This window comes from Bos indicus x Bos taurus, chromosome 11, assembly GCF_003369695.1.
Source record: "Bos indicus x Bos taurus breed Angus x Brahman F1 hybrid chromosome 11, Bos_hybrid_MaternalHap_v2.0, whole genome shotgun sequence".
NCBI lineage: Eukaryota > Metazoa > Chordata > Mammalia > Artiodactyla > Bovidae > Bos > Bos indicus x Bos taurus.
Window position 1 is genome coordinate 99,568,836 of NC_040086.1, and position 13,519 is coordinate 99,582,354.

Below are 13,519 nucleotides of genomic sequence, written 5' to 3' on the forward strand. Positions count from 1 at the left end.
ATGTACAGGCGAACGCCATGCATAGCTGTTCCTTTAACTTTTTTAAAAAATTGGCTTACAAAATTGGGATCATGTCTAAAAACATGACTGAAGTGAACACAAAAAGTCCATATAAGCGTACCACCAAAAGGAGAACTTGCTATAAAATATTAGGGTCATAATTTCCCGGAATGTATAAGCTATGGATCTCCTAGAATTTTGCTTGCCTACTTCCAGACGAAAGTTTCAGAGTAGTTTTCATCTGTGGTTTTGGCACTGACTGTCACTCTGCACAGTCCCTTCCCCGTAAGCCTGTCTGTCTGCCCTGGGCACAGCCCAGTGAGCTGTCCGCTCCGGTGGGTCCACATGTTGAATCCTTGTCATGGCCTTCTTTCTAGGGCACTTAGGATGACTGGTCCTTCCTCTTGACTGTAGACCTCGAACATTCACAGGATCTCCTGAAGGGACTAAAAGCCATTGTTTTCCCCGTATGGTTTTATTTTGCTGTTATTGCTGGAAAACATTTCTCAAAGCCTGGGACTGAAAAACTGTTAGCCTTTGGGGCTGGAAATCGGTGGGTTATGTATGAGAATTTTATTTTCTTGGGCTCCAAAATCACTGTGGACAGTGACTACAACCATGAAATTAGAAGACACTCCTTTAAAGGACATCTGACACACCCAGATAGCTTATTAAAAAGCAGAGACATCATTTTGTCGACTAAGGTCCATGAAGTCAAAGCTGTGGTTTTTCCAGTAGTCATGTAAGGATGTGAGAGTTGGACCATAAAGAAGGCTGAGCGCTGAAGAATTGATGCTTTTGAATTGTGGTGCTGGAGAAGACTCTTGAGAGAGTCACTTCGACTGCAAGGAGTGCAAACCAGTCAATCCTATAGGAAATCAACCCTGAATATTCATTGGAAGGAAGGATGCTGAAGCTCTAATACTTTGGCCACCTGATGAGAAGAGCTGACTCATTGGAAAAGACCCTGATGCTGGGAAAGATTGAGGGCAAAAGGAGAAGGGGCCACAGAGGATGAATGGTTGGATGGCATTGCCAACTCAATGAACATAAGTTTGAGCAAACTCTGGGAGATAGTGAAGGGAAGCTTGGCATGCTGCAGTCCACGGGGTCACAAAGAGTTGGACATGACTTAGCAACTGAACACCACCACCACCAAAAATGTATGAGAATTAGGTGAGAAGGAGGTTACTCAGGAGTTAAGAGCAAAATATCCTGTTCACGAAAGTGATTGTTATCAATATCTTAGTCACCTAGAGAAAAAGAGGACATCCTCTCAAGTAGTGGAGAGTTTCTCTCTCTGCTGATTTATTAATCAGCACTGCTGCTGCTGCTAAGTCGTTTCAGTCGTGTCCGACTCTGTGCGACCCCATAGACGGCAGCCCACCAGGCTCCCCCGTCCCTGGGATTCTCCAGGCAAGAACACTGGAGTGGGTTGCCATTTCCTTCTCCAGTGCATGAAAGTGAAAAGTGAAAGTGAAGTCGCTCAGTCGTGTCTGACTCTTCGTGACTCCATGGACTGCAGCCCACCAGGCTCCTCTGACCATGGGATTTTCTAGGCAAAAGTACTGGAGTGGGGTGCCATTGCCTTCTCTGATTAATTAGCACTGTAAGTGTCAAATAATTTTCTTCAGGTAGCTGCTTTCCCCTTAGCAGACGGTTGGAAGAAAGCAGTGCTATGATTTCTGCACTGACTTTATTCTTGTCTCTCTGTTCCTCATTAGATCGTATGTTACATATACTTCACCAGGATTATTGCATTTCTCCTCAAACTCGCTGTTCCGTTCCAGTGGAAGTGGCTCTACCAGGTATGCGGCTCAGGGGACAGTGCCAGGGAACTTGTGTCTGAGCAGGAAGTCTCAGGGTAACTTGAGATGGTTCCAGATTTATTTGGCAGTGGCCACTAAGACCGTCTGTCTCTTCTGGTCCACAGTTAAGATGTGTTTGTCCAGGAAAGCTGCTGGATTACGTGAGAAATCTGGAACTGATGTAGTTTTCAATTTTAAAAGTCCTTGAAGAGAAAAAAAACCCCAGGCAGAGAAAGCCTTGCCCAGTATAATTCAAACCTCAATGAAATGGGGCCCAATCCTTCAGTTATAGGGCTTAGAATAGCTTAGAATCCAGACCTCCCTTCTTCTTGCCTACTGTTATTATTTCAGTAATAAAGTTGTCTTTGTAGTATTCTAGAGCTAGTTTAACTACTGGATAGTCACCAAATGATTTAGAGACTAGTTTTTGGAAGCTCTCACTTGGTGCTTTGGACGTTGTAGGGAAATGTATGTATATAATGAGCTCTTCAAAGATGCCAGTGAAGACTTAAAGCAAGGACTCTCAAATGTCCTCTCTGGGAAGAAGTGAAAGTCATTCAGTCATGTCCGACTCTTTGCGACCCCATGAACTATACAGTCAGTGGAATTCTGTGGGACAGAATACTGGAGTGGATAGCTTTTCCCTTCTCCAAGGGATCTTCCCAGTCCAGGGATTGAACCTTCAGGGATTGAATCTCCCACGTGGCAGGTGGATTCTTTACCAGCTGAGCCACAAGGGAAGCCCTCTCTAGGCAGAAGGCTTCAGCAAGTCCCCTAAGGAACATGGTCCCCAACGGTCAGCTTTGCGTTTGAGTGGCAGATCAGTGAGCGGTGGGTTACTGGGGGGCGGGGTGGGGGGCAGTTTGTTTGGTTCCACTGCTTTCTGAAGAGCGATATTCTAATCCCTTTACTTGGTGGTGATTTTAAAATTCGCAGCTCCTGGATGAAATGGCCACGCTGGTGTTCTTTGTTCTCACGGGGTATAAGTTCCGTCCAGCTTCAGACAACCCATACCTACAACTTTCTCAGGAAGAAGATGACTTGGAAATGGAATCTGTGTAAGAATCTCCTTTCTTCCCTCCCCAGCCTCGCGCCTGCCTCACTGAGCAGCGTGGTGTGAACGGGAGCAGCTGCTCTCTGCAGATTATCGCCCCCCTTTCTTCCCTCCCCGGCCTTGCGCCTGCCTCACTGAGCAGCGTGGTGTGAACGGGAGCAGCTGCTGCTCTCTGCAGATTATCGCCCCCCTTCCTTCCATCCCCGGCTTCGCGCCTGCCTCACTGAGCAGCGTGGTGTGAACGGGAGCAGCTGCTCTCTGCAGATTATCGCCCCCCTTTCTTCCCTCCCCGGCCTTGCGCCTGCCTCACTGAGCAGCGTGGTGTGAACGGGAGCAGCTGCTCTCTGCAGATTATTGCCCCCCTTTCTTCCCTCCCCGGCCTCGCGCCTGCCTCACTGAGCAGCGTGGTGTGAACGGGAGCAGCTGCTGCTCTCTGCAGATTATCGCCCCCGTTCCTTCCCTCCCCGGCCTCGCGCCTGCCTCACTGAGCAGCGTGGTGTGAATGGGAGCAGCTGCTCTCTGCAGATTATCGCTCCAGAGCTGGTCCCTCTGCATTTAGGTGCAGGAGATGGACACTCAGGCCCCAGGCTTGTGTATTCAGTTTGAGGTCCAGTATCTGCCAAGCATCACTTAGTCTTTTCAGGGGAAGTAGAACTTGCCATCATCTGAGGCATCCTTGGAGCCTGCTGCCAGCAACTTAGCAGCAAGATCTTGGGGATATCCTTGGCCTGTTCAGAACTACTGGGGATGCGTAGCCCCACTTCCCATTGGGCCTGCCGGTGGAAGCTCAGGTCTGACAGTGTAATCATCCAAGTCATCTGTAGGTCTGCTAATGATCCTCGCATGGCCTTCATTGTCAGATAACTTGATGGCTTTTCCCAGTTAGCACAGTGACTTGACCTATATCTGAGCTGTAAAAAGAGCTTTTCTGAGTCACAGGCTAAGTGACTCTAGGGTCCTGTTTTCCGGGAAGGGGCAGTCATTTTCTAGAGAAGTGAATAGTGATTGAGAATATTTGCTTGTAAACTGATGAGTTCTGATGGGCTAGGTCCGCAGTTGTATCTGATGACGCGCCTGCGGCTGAGTTCCTCCCTCCCTGTCCACTCTTTGAAGTGTGTGGCCTCCAGCACAGGCAGCTTTTCTCTCTTCCCAGTTCAGAGGCTGAGCCTTGACCCACGGCAGGCTCTGCTGGGCTGGCGGGCAGGTCGGGCAGCGTAGGATGCATTCAGCTCCTCTGTGGAAATAGTAATTGGAAGCAGAGCCTACTTCTGGGCCCCAAACACCAGCTTCCTGTTGTGCAGAGGAAGAAACCCCTGTGGAGGGGAGCGCAGGGGAACCGCCAGATATACCTTTTCTAGAAGTAACAGAATCCGAGCCAGGACCGCTGGTTGAAAAGGCACAGATGAGAGTCCACCTGGAGTTGAGCATGCGTGTGTGCTAAGTTGCTCAGTCGTGTCTGACTCTTTGCAACCCTGTGGACTGCAGTCCACCAGGCTCCTCTGTCCATGGGGTTCTCCAGATAAGAATACTGCAGTGGGTTGCCATGCCTTCCTCCAGGGAATCTTTCTGACCCAGGGATCGCACTGGCGTCTCTTATGTCTCTTGCATTGGCAGGTGGGTTCTATACCACCAGCACCACCTGGGGAGCCCAGAGTTAAGTATACATTTATTTTTTGCTGTAATTTGTTTGGGACCACATTTTACAAAACGCCTCTTCCTGTTAGGTTGCTTTTCAGAAACTCCCCTGCCCTCCTCCCTCCACCTGCATCTTGCTGCTGTTCCTCATCTTTCAATACAAGCTTCAGAGCATCCCCCCGTCCCCTACCCAACCCCGGTAGAGGTGGTTCCTCATCCTGGGCTGTCATCAGGCCTGCGTCCTGGCACTTCCATCCTGTATGTCTGGGGTGGCTCTGCGTGTCCATCTGAAAGACTGTCCGTTCTGCTGGGCACTAGGCCCCCTGAGAGCACCAGTTCCAGCTTCATCACTCTCTGTTCTCACCCCAGGCCTGTCATGATAGAGGGAATGTGGTTTTCTCATTTGGGCCATCATGTGGCAAGGAGTATTTCCTTAGGGAAAGCAAGGGAGCAAAGGCTGTCCCAAGCCTGCCGTCTGAGCCATCCCTGGGTTGTGATGCCTGGTGCCTTGCCCTCGGCGTCCGCATGTGTTGAGCTCCTCTGCCTTCTTAACACGGTGCGGCAGCCACAGAACCAACATTTTACACTCACCAGCAGCCTCTGCAGGAATCCTTCGGTTCCCACAGGAACCACCTCCCGGTCGTGGCTTTACCAGAAGTACAGATAACCCAAGAGAAAAGCCCAGCCCTGGGGGAGGACTGCATGACCCTGAGGCTTGGTCACAGCAGCAACATGACAACAGAAAAGAAGGGAGAAAAACTTCTCTTTCCTCACTCCACGTGCAGTCGTTTGTCTACTGTATAGATCCAGCTGGACAGACACTAGATGTGCCTTGTGTAGAGCCACTGAGTTGCCATTTGTAGGTAACAGGATCTGGGAGTTGGTGGGGGCATGGGAAGGGTCCTTGGAGAGAGAGTGCTGGGTTGGCTGTGAATTTTACTTCACTGATTAGGAAATTCCTCTTGGTCCACAATGGGGGACAGAGGTGCCTCATGTTTCTTAGAGTACTTCAGAGATGCTGGGCCGGGGTGTTTGTTTTTAAGGCTCTTTCGTAGAACGTTTTTAGCTTCATAACATTGAACAGAATTGAACAGAGGATGCAGATATTCCCTCCGTGTGCCCCCCACCCCACATGTGCGTAGCTTCCTCCATCAGCAGCATCCCCTCCACAGGGCCCTTTCCTTACAACTGATGAACCTGCGCTGACTCACCATCGTAACCCCAGCCCGTAGTTTACAGCAGGGCTCGCTCTTGGTGTTGCGCACTCTGCGGGTTTGGACAGATGTGTACCCGCCGTTAGAGAGGCGTACAGCGTCGCTGCGGCGCCCTGAAGTCCCCCGGGCTCCGCCGACCGGGGGAGCTCGTGTCTGCTTGGTGTTCCTGTGGTGGAGCCACGCGGCTGCGTCGTGAACACGGAGAGCCTCAGGCTCTGTCTGGCTCCCACTTTGTGAGGCAGGAGGCTGTCCTCTCCTGGACCCTACCTCCTCAAGGGATGTCGTGATTCACTCCTAGTCTCTGTAACCGTCAAAGAGTCTTTGGGCCCAGAAGGTTCCTCCAAACCCGTGGTTCTGTCCCAGGTCTCAGAAGTGAGCCACTGTGGCTGTTTAGTATAAAGTATCTATAGCTGATTAGCTTTTTTTCCCCAGAATGTTAATTACGACACAGATAATAGTGTCATAATTGTGACTAGTTTTATGTATATATATATATATATAACTTTGTGACGGGAAGAGAGAGAGATTAACGTTGGTTGTGCTAACAGCTGACGTGCCGTGACTCAGCACAGCAGAGCACCTGGCTGCCTGTCATGACAGTTCTAGGAAGTCAGGATCATGTTTATCCTGCAGCACAAGGCGGGGTCACGTGACCAGGCACGCTCACACAGCTCAGCTCGCATCAAGCAGGCCAGGATTTGAACCCGGGTCTGTCCGACTTCAGAGCCAACACCCTGCACCCCTGGTTGCCGCTGGGCTGCAGTGCGGGCAGCCTTTCACTCAAAGACTGAGGTTTCCCTCGTTGTTTTTTCCCTCACTCAGAGTGACGACATCAGGGGTAATGGAGAATATGAAGAAAGTCAAGAAGGTGACCAATGGCTCGGTGGAGCCGCAGGCCGACTGGGAAGGCAGCGCGTGACGGAGCGGCTCGGAGGGGCGCTGGCAGAGACTTCTAATTTATTCGCAGTCCGGTTGGTCAGCGGGAGCGTCAGCCCCTCGCGACGGCGACACCGCAAAGCTCGCGGCTGGAGCCAAGCGCCACGGAGACCCAACTTTTCACTCTTTTCTGGATGCCGGGTGCGCGCTGGTGACAGGCAGCTCGCATTCTCCTTCAGGTGGGAGTGGCGGGGAGGGAGTGTAAGAGGAGGCAGGGGAAAGGAAGCCTTTGTTTTTAATTTCTATTTCCGCTTTTTAATTGGGGAGCTCTTCAGGGAGACGCAGTTGGGACCCAGTGTGTAGCAGGGAGCGCTGGCAGATGGGGGAGCCCGCCGGCCTGGGAAGGGGCATCAGGAGGCGAGCCGCTGTCGAGAGGGGGCTCAGGGACTCACAGAGAAGGCCGGGGCGGGGGCGGGGGACAAGTGTCGCTGCGTCCATGGGGAGAAAACAGATGAGGTTACTTTACTAAGGAAGTCGAGACTCAGTGAGGCATGAGGAGCCTGCCCCAGGGTTCCCGGCCCCGGGTGTCGCCCCAGACTTTCGTCCCGAATTCTGAAAGTGACCAGGGGCAGCGGTTGTCTGAGGGCCGTGGTGTCACCGTCCATCGGGGCTCTGCTGGTGGCAAATGGTTTGCTGCCTGATGGACGGACAGAATTGTGTTCTTAAGCTCGAAAAGCCGCCCCTGCTGGGATTTCCCTGGCTTCCCCAGCAGCCCAGGGCAGCGCCGTCTCCGGCGGCCCTGGCCCTCCTCTCACAGCTGCCCCTGTTCTGTGTGCTCAGAAGCGGGGGAATGGGAAGGACTTTCCTTCAGGAGCAGCCTGGGGCAGGAGGGGTCCTGTTAAAGCAAACCCTTAGTCTAAGCAAGCTTTCCCTGTGAGCCGGGCAGGACTTAGGAACGGAGGAGTGGCGCGGACCTCGTCCCTGTGTTCCAGTGTGACTGAGTGGTTTTACTCTCGGGGTCTGGGGGTGGGGAGCCCCTTTCAGGAATCTCAGTGAGTTGCAGAGCGTGGGGCTGAGCACGGGTGGGAACGGCACTGGCGCTGCGCTCGGAGCCGAGGCCTTTGAATAACGGGGCAAGCCCAGAAGGTCCACCGTGACCCGGGGCGTAGCGGGGCCCGAGACGGGGACTGAGACACCGTGTCAGGAATGTGGGGTGCTGGCCATGCAGGTGGCTCCCAGCACCCGCGTGTGTGTCAGAAGCCTGAGCCCTCCCTCGCCTCCTGAGTGCCAGATGGTGACAGCGGCTGGGGGTGCTTCTCAGACCGCTGGCCTGGAAGGGTCGATGAGAAGCCACAAGATTTAGGGGTGCCGCTCAGCATCCCCGGTTTAGGAACCTGAAGAGTCTCTACTGAGAAAACAGTGGTTCCCCTCCCCTGTGCCCGTCTCCTCCCAGCTGACCGTGAGGACGCGTGCCCTTGTGCGCTCTTTGATATCCCCCTGTGCTCTCCTGGCAGACCTCCACGGGGCTCGGTCCCGGCCCAGTGTGGAGAGGAGCGAGCCCCTGGCCTGACCCTGCCCTTTGCCTTTGCACAGATATTTTCGGGGAGGTTTGTGTGTTCTCCTGTCTTCAGGAGCCAGGAAATATGCCCTGAGTATTATCTAAGGGACTTTTCTTTTTGAGTTAACTCGGAGCCGTGTGACAGAAGGAAGTGGCCCGGAGAACAGGGACATTTCTCCAGACTCCTGTCTGCCTGTGTGTAGACGCCATCCCCGCACCTCAGGACCGTGTCTCCTGCCGTGGCCCATACCCCCTCCGGTGCTCCCCTCCGAAGGACACGTTTGCTGTTTGTCCTGCGAGCTGCTGTCCTTGACAAGGCCATAGACTTCTTGGCAGGAACCAAAGGTTTGAGGGACACCCCCTCCTCTCCCCAGCCCCCACCCCTGCCACCCTGAGGGTCTCCATGGAGGTGTCTTCAGTTCCTGGCCTGGAAACAGGGACGACAGTACACGCAGATGAGGGCGCAGGTGTGGGCAGGCCCTGGCCCCCCGCAGTCACAGGTGGGCGGGAGCCCCCAGGCTCGACCATCTTCAAACCCCCGTGTCCCCCTCTCTGGGCACCTCTAGGCTCACGGAAGGGCTGAGTTGGCTGCAGTTGTACAGTCCTGACCCTTCAGGACCAGGACGGTATGGGTGAGAGAAGGTAGTGGATCCGAAGTGAAAGTCAGGCCGCGGCCTTCCTAACAAATAGGTCATCTGCCCACCTCCTGTGTTGTAACTGGCAAGAAGGTTTGAAGTCAGGCCGATGAGCAAGGAAAATCAAGGCCCCAGTCTGAGACCAGGCGGTGGTAATGCAAGTGTTTTCAAAATTATTTAAGCTCCTCGTCCTGTTCCATAAACACGTGGTTGTCCCTCTGTCGCTTGAATAGCTGTGAGCAGCGCTCAGCTCTCACCCTGGAGTGAGGATGGGGGTTCGGGTCCAGAGCCAGGTCTTCTGCCCAGCTGACAGCCGCTCGCTGCAGCCTGACGGTTAGAGCCTGCGCAGCCCGTGCTGGGCGCTGTCTGGGCGGTTAAACCCTCCCTTTCAGTGTTGGAGGATCAGGCAGAGAGGATTGTGCGTGTCAGGAGTGATCAGTGGTATTTATAGCTTCGCCTTCTGCCCCTGCTCCCCGTATCTGCCTGTGAGAAACACCCTTGCCTCCTCTGAGAAACCGGCTGTGGACCGGAAGTGCCACTGGCTGCGAGATTCTAGGAGGTAAAGGATCTGTTTTCCTTTAATAAGCTGTGTGTATTTTGATAGAAAAGTACTTCTTGGACAGTAAGAACAATCGCTGATCTCTCCCTTTTTTATTTTTTGAAGTCACTGATCTCTTTTTTTTTTTTTAGACTTTAAAACTTTAATGAAAAACCTTACCTATAAACATTGAACATACAGATACATACAGAACTTGTAGATAAAACTAGATAAAACTAATACTAAATCTATACAACAAAACAACTGAAGCTGTACTAAATGAGGGCCCTCAGGAGAGAAGCAGTGAGGCCTCCCCTAATCTGATCCAAATGAGGCTCCTCGTGCTGTGTGGGCCCCACCGCCTCTGGGGTCCAGGATGGGGTCCAGGTCCAGGTCTTCAGGGATTCAGACGAGAGCCTTTTCAACTTGGGCCCCGCGTTCACACTTCCTCCTGGTCTTTTTCATCATCACTGATGACATTTTTGCCATTCTCCAAAGAGCTGATTAGAGAGTTGTCTGACATCGTCTCTGAATCTTCATTATCTGCCATGTACTCGTCTGGTGTCTGAGGGCAGCAGTCATATGGAGAGGCTGAGTTCTCTTCTGCATCACTGTTGCTAATATTTTCCAGGAAGCAGTCACTTTCACATTCTGAAAGGGCCACCTTGGAGACACATGGAGTCTCTTCGGTCTTGTCACAAGTTGGGTTGACTGGCAGGTCCTCAGTGAAACCGTGTTCATTGGCTGCTCCAGCTGCCTCCAGGGGATGCAGGGGCGGTTCCTCAGCCCCAGCCTGGGACAGATCCAACACCACATCCTCCTGGGGAGCGTGTTCATAGGCTTCCCCGGATTCGTCCACCGTCCTCAGAGGCTCGTCCTCAGCCCCGGCCTGAGGCGGCTCCACCGCCATGTCCTCCTGGGGAGCGTGTTCACTGGCTTGTTCACAGGCTGTGGAGTTGGGCAGAGCCTCTTCCTCCAACGTTGAAACGGATAGCTCCTCCAGCTGGTCCTCTGGGAGCTCTTCAGTTGAGTCAGTTAAAGGGTGCACCCTATTATGTGGCCAAAAACAAACTCTCTTCATCCAGCTGGTTCTTGATGTTTCTTGACATTTGAGGGGTGTTTCTTCTCGCCTTCTGGATGAGACATTCTCCCAAACAATTCAGGTTACCCATTTCTCTTTGCCACCATACATGAAGCTCTCAGCTCGCAAACACACTGAATGTGGAATGTGTATCACCACATTACCATGGTGACCACACATCACAGAACCTTCAGAATTAACTGAACTCTGCACAGGATGAGTCCAACTGCCACTGTCCAACTGCTACTGTGAGCCTATGGACAAGTCTGGCTTTTCAGAGTAAACATTTTATTTCAAAAATTGAATCTCAGGCTCACACATTCCTCTCTGATTATGAAAATAATTTATATGAATGAAAATGTTCTGTCCCCAAGCATAGCTGATAGTAAACATTTTGGGGTGAGGAGGGACAAATCTAACACATTGAGAATAAAAACAGATTCTATTATTGATTAGAATATCATCTTGGTACTGATTACAAGTTTGTGCTCCTAACACACATTGAGGAGAGAAAGCCTTCCTGCAGGGCCACACAAGGAGAAAAGACAAACAAAAAATGCTGAGCACCCAGAAAACTCAGCAAAGTGCTTTTCTAGGAAAGCTGAGGGAGTGGCCTGGTTACTTCTGGGGTCAGAGTCTTTGTTCTTGATGTCAGGGCGTGGTCAGGTCACGATGTTCTTGTGGTGGTGGTGGTTTAGTCACTGAGTCAAGTCCGACTCTTGCGGCCCCAAGGACTGTAGCCTGCCGGGCTCCTCCATGGGATTCTCCAGGCAAGAATACTGGAGTGGGTTGCCATTTCCTTATCCAGATTGAAGTCACTGATCTCTTAACCCTGGCTCTTAGCAGTGGCCAAAGACCCCACTAGCCTAGTTCTCCGTCCCTGGGTGCTGTGACATTTAGCAGCGGTGCGTCCGCTGAGCACCCCTGGGGGCTTGCGCTCTCGTGAGGAGAAGCTCGTTCTAGTGTAAAAGATGGTTTCTCAGATCAGAGCCTGAGCCCAGTTTTCTTTCCAGAAACCACTCTAGAGTAAAATTTACAGGGTTGTTTTTTTTTTTGCCCTTGGACATATCCAGCCAGTGAAGGCAGCACCCAGTCTCTTCATAATGCCACTCTGTAGGGCTGTCAGGGCAAGGGGTCTGCTCCCTCGTTGTGGGTCCCCACGACCCACATGCCCCTCCCCCTCCCCCCCTCTTGGCCCAGGCCTGTCAGTCCCACGTGGGCTCAGCCTGGGAACACAGGCTGAAGCCCTTGGTGCATTGCATCATTTTCTGCCAGCAGCTGTGAGAAGGATGTATTTTCCAAGCTCAGGAGAATTTCATCCCGAGCATGTCTGATCGCTTTCGACCGTGTGTGGTGTTCTGCCCCCACATGGAAACGGATGTCTTGTTTTAGTCCTCACCGACCAAGGAGCCCTGTCACAGATGCTGGTTTTCACTGTGAGCGGCTCTGGCCGTCTCCTGGGGCCTGAGACAGTCTGCCCCATGCACCCCACGGAGCACTGGGGCCATTGGTGCTTCCTGCTGCCCGGCAGCTGAACTTCAGAGGAGCCGGGTCCTTGCCCACCCCTCCTCCTGCCCCACACGCCACGCCTCACCCTTGTTTCCCTGACCCACCCCAACCTTGAGCAGATTCAGAATCGGCTGAGTCCAGGGTGCTGTGGCCTGCGGCTTTTTCTTCTTCTTCTTCTTAAGAATTCAGTAAATTGATGGTTTTCCCACTGAAGAAGTTAAATTAGATTTTGTCTTGATACCTCTTGGTATATCAGAAACAAACCACACCAGACTTTCTAGAAGATCTGCTCCTTTACTCCGCTTCTCTCCCGGTGTTTTCGGGCAGGAGGTCTTAAGAGCTTCACCTGAGTTGATGCTAGTCCTTGTCACTTCCACCTGGAACGCAGTTATTGATTGGCAAGCGGGATGCTCTCCAGCTTCCCCCGGGGCCTCTCCTCTCGCCTGGCAATGCACCCGCCCACTCTGCACGGTGTGTGCCTGACAGATAGTGTTTCTGGGACATGGACACGCACCTCCCCTGCGGGGCTGTGTGAAAAACGCAGCCAGGGGAGGAACAGGGAGATGCTGGAGCCAGGATTCGCTCGTTGTCACACCAGGGACCTTTGGGCTTCCGGCCGTTTGGGAAGGGGGTCCCCGATGAAGTCAGTAAAGGTCAAGATCAGACAGAGAACTTAGCTTTCTCCCAAGACAGCAAGCTTGTCTCGAGGCAGGGTCTGAGGTTTGGTGGTGGGCAGGCAGATCAGTCAGGGAGCCAGCTGTCAGCGTTCTTAGCATTTAAAATACTCATTACAAAAGGATCCAAAAATCCTGTCTGCACAAGGGGGTTTCTTGACGCCTTAAGCAGCTTCTGCAGATCGTAAAATTGGATTTGCCTGGTCATGTGACCTCAAAAGAACTCAGACACATCCAATCCAGAAAATAAGTTTCATTTGGGGGAGAAAATGTCTGTAAATATTCTTTGCTTTCCGGGTTAGTTTGGGATGCAGAGGGAGTTGTCAGTACTTTTTTTTCTTTTTTAAACGCTGATGATCATTGAAGAGTATTTATGTAAACATATAACGGGTGGGGGTTCCGATCAGGGTGATATAGAGGATGGATTCTCTTGCTGTGACGCAAACATGTAAAATAAAGATCCTATGGCGGAAATGTATGTTTGTGATCCGAGCCAAGTCGCCAACTCCTGACTGCTGTCTCTCCACTTCCCTCATCATTTTTTCCTTTGTGACTTTTTGTTCATTAAATTAGTGAATGCCTCCCACTCACTCCTGCTGACAATAGTGACACCTACTAGAGAAGTTCCTGTGTCTTAGCGGATCTGTGCAGCTGCTACCGAAACACAGACGTGGCTGCAACTCCAGAGGCCGTGTCTTAGAACAGATGGAAGAACAGCTGTCATTGACGAGGGTCCTGCCTCCACGGGGCGGGGGTGCCTTCTGAGCCCGGTCCTGCGCGCTGCTGCCCCTGGAGGGGCTCTGACGGCAGAGACCTGGGGCAAAGCCGACACCTCGACAGGCTTAGGTCTGCCCCCTTTCGAGGCTGGCTATCCCACATCAGCCCTGCTAGTTATCCCACATCAGAATCCAAACAATCCGGACTGCCCTGGTGGTCC

At 52.3% G+C, this 13,519-nt stretch overlaps 1 protein-coding gene across 1 annotated transcript in view; it reads left to right on the forward strand.

Moving 5' to 3' along the window:
• Window positions 1–13,056, forward strand: part of GPR107 (G protein-coupled receptor 107) — a 59,183-nt gene extending 46,127 nt beyond the window's left edge. The window contains exons 16-18 of the mRNA XM_027556576.1: window positions 1,725–1,808; window positions 2,745–2,866; window positions 6,534–13,056. Of these exons, the coding sequence (XP_027412377.1) occupies window positions 1,725–1,808; window positions 2,745–2,866; window positions 6,534–6,630 (303 nt within the window). The 3' untranslated portion in view covers window positions 6,631–13,056. The remainder of the gene's footprint in view (window positions 1–1,724; window positions 1,809–2,744; window positions 2,867–6,533) is intronic.
• The last annotated feature ends 463 nt before the right edge of the window (window positions 13,057–13,519 follow it).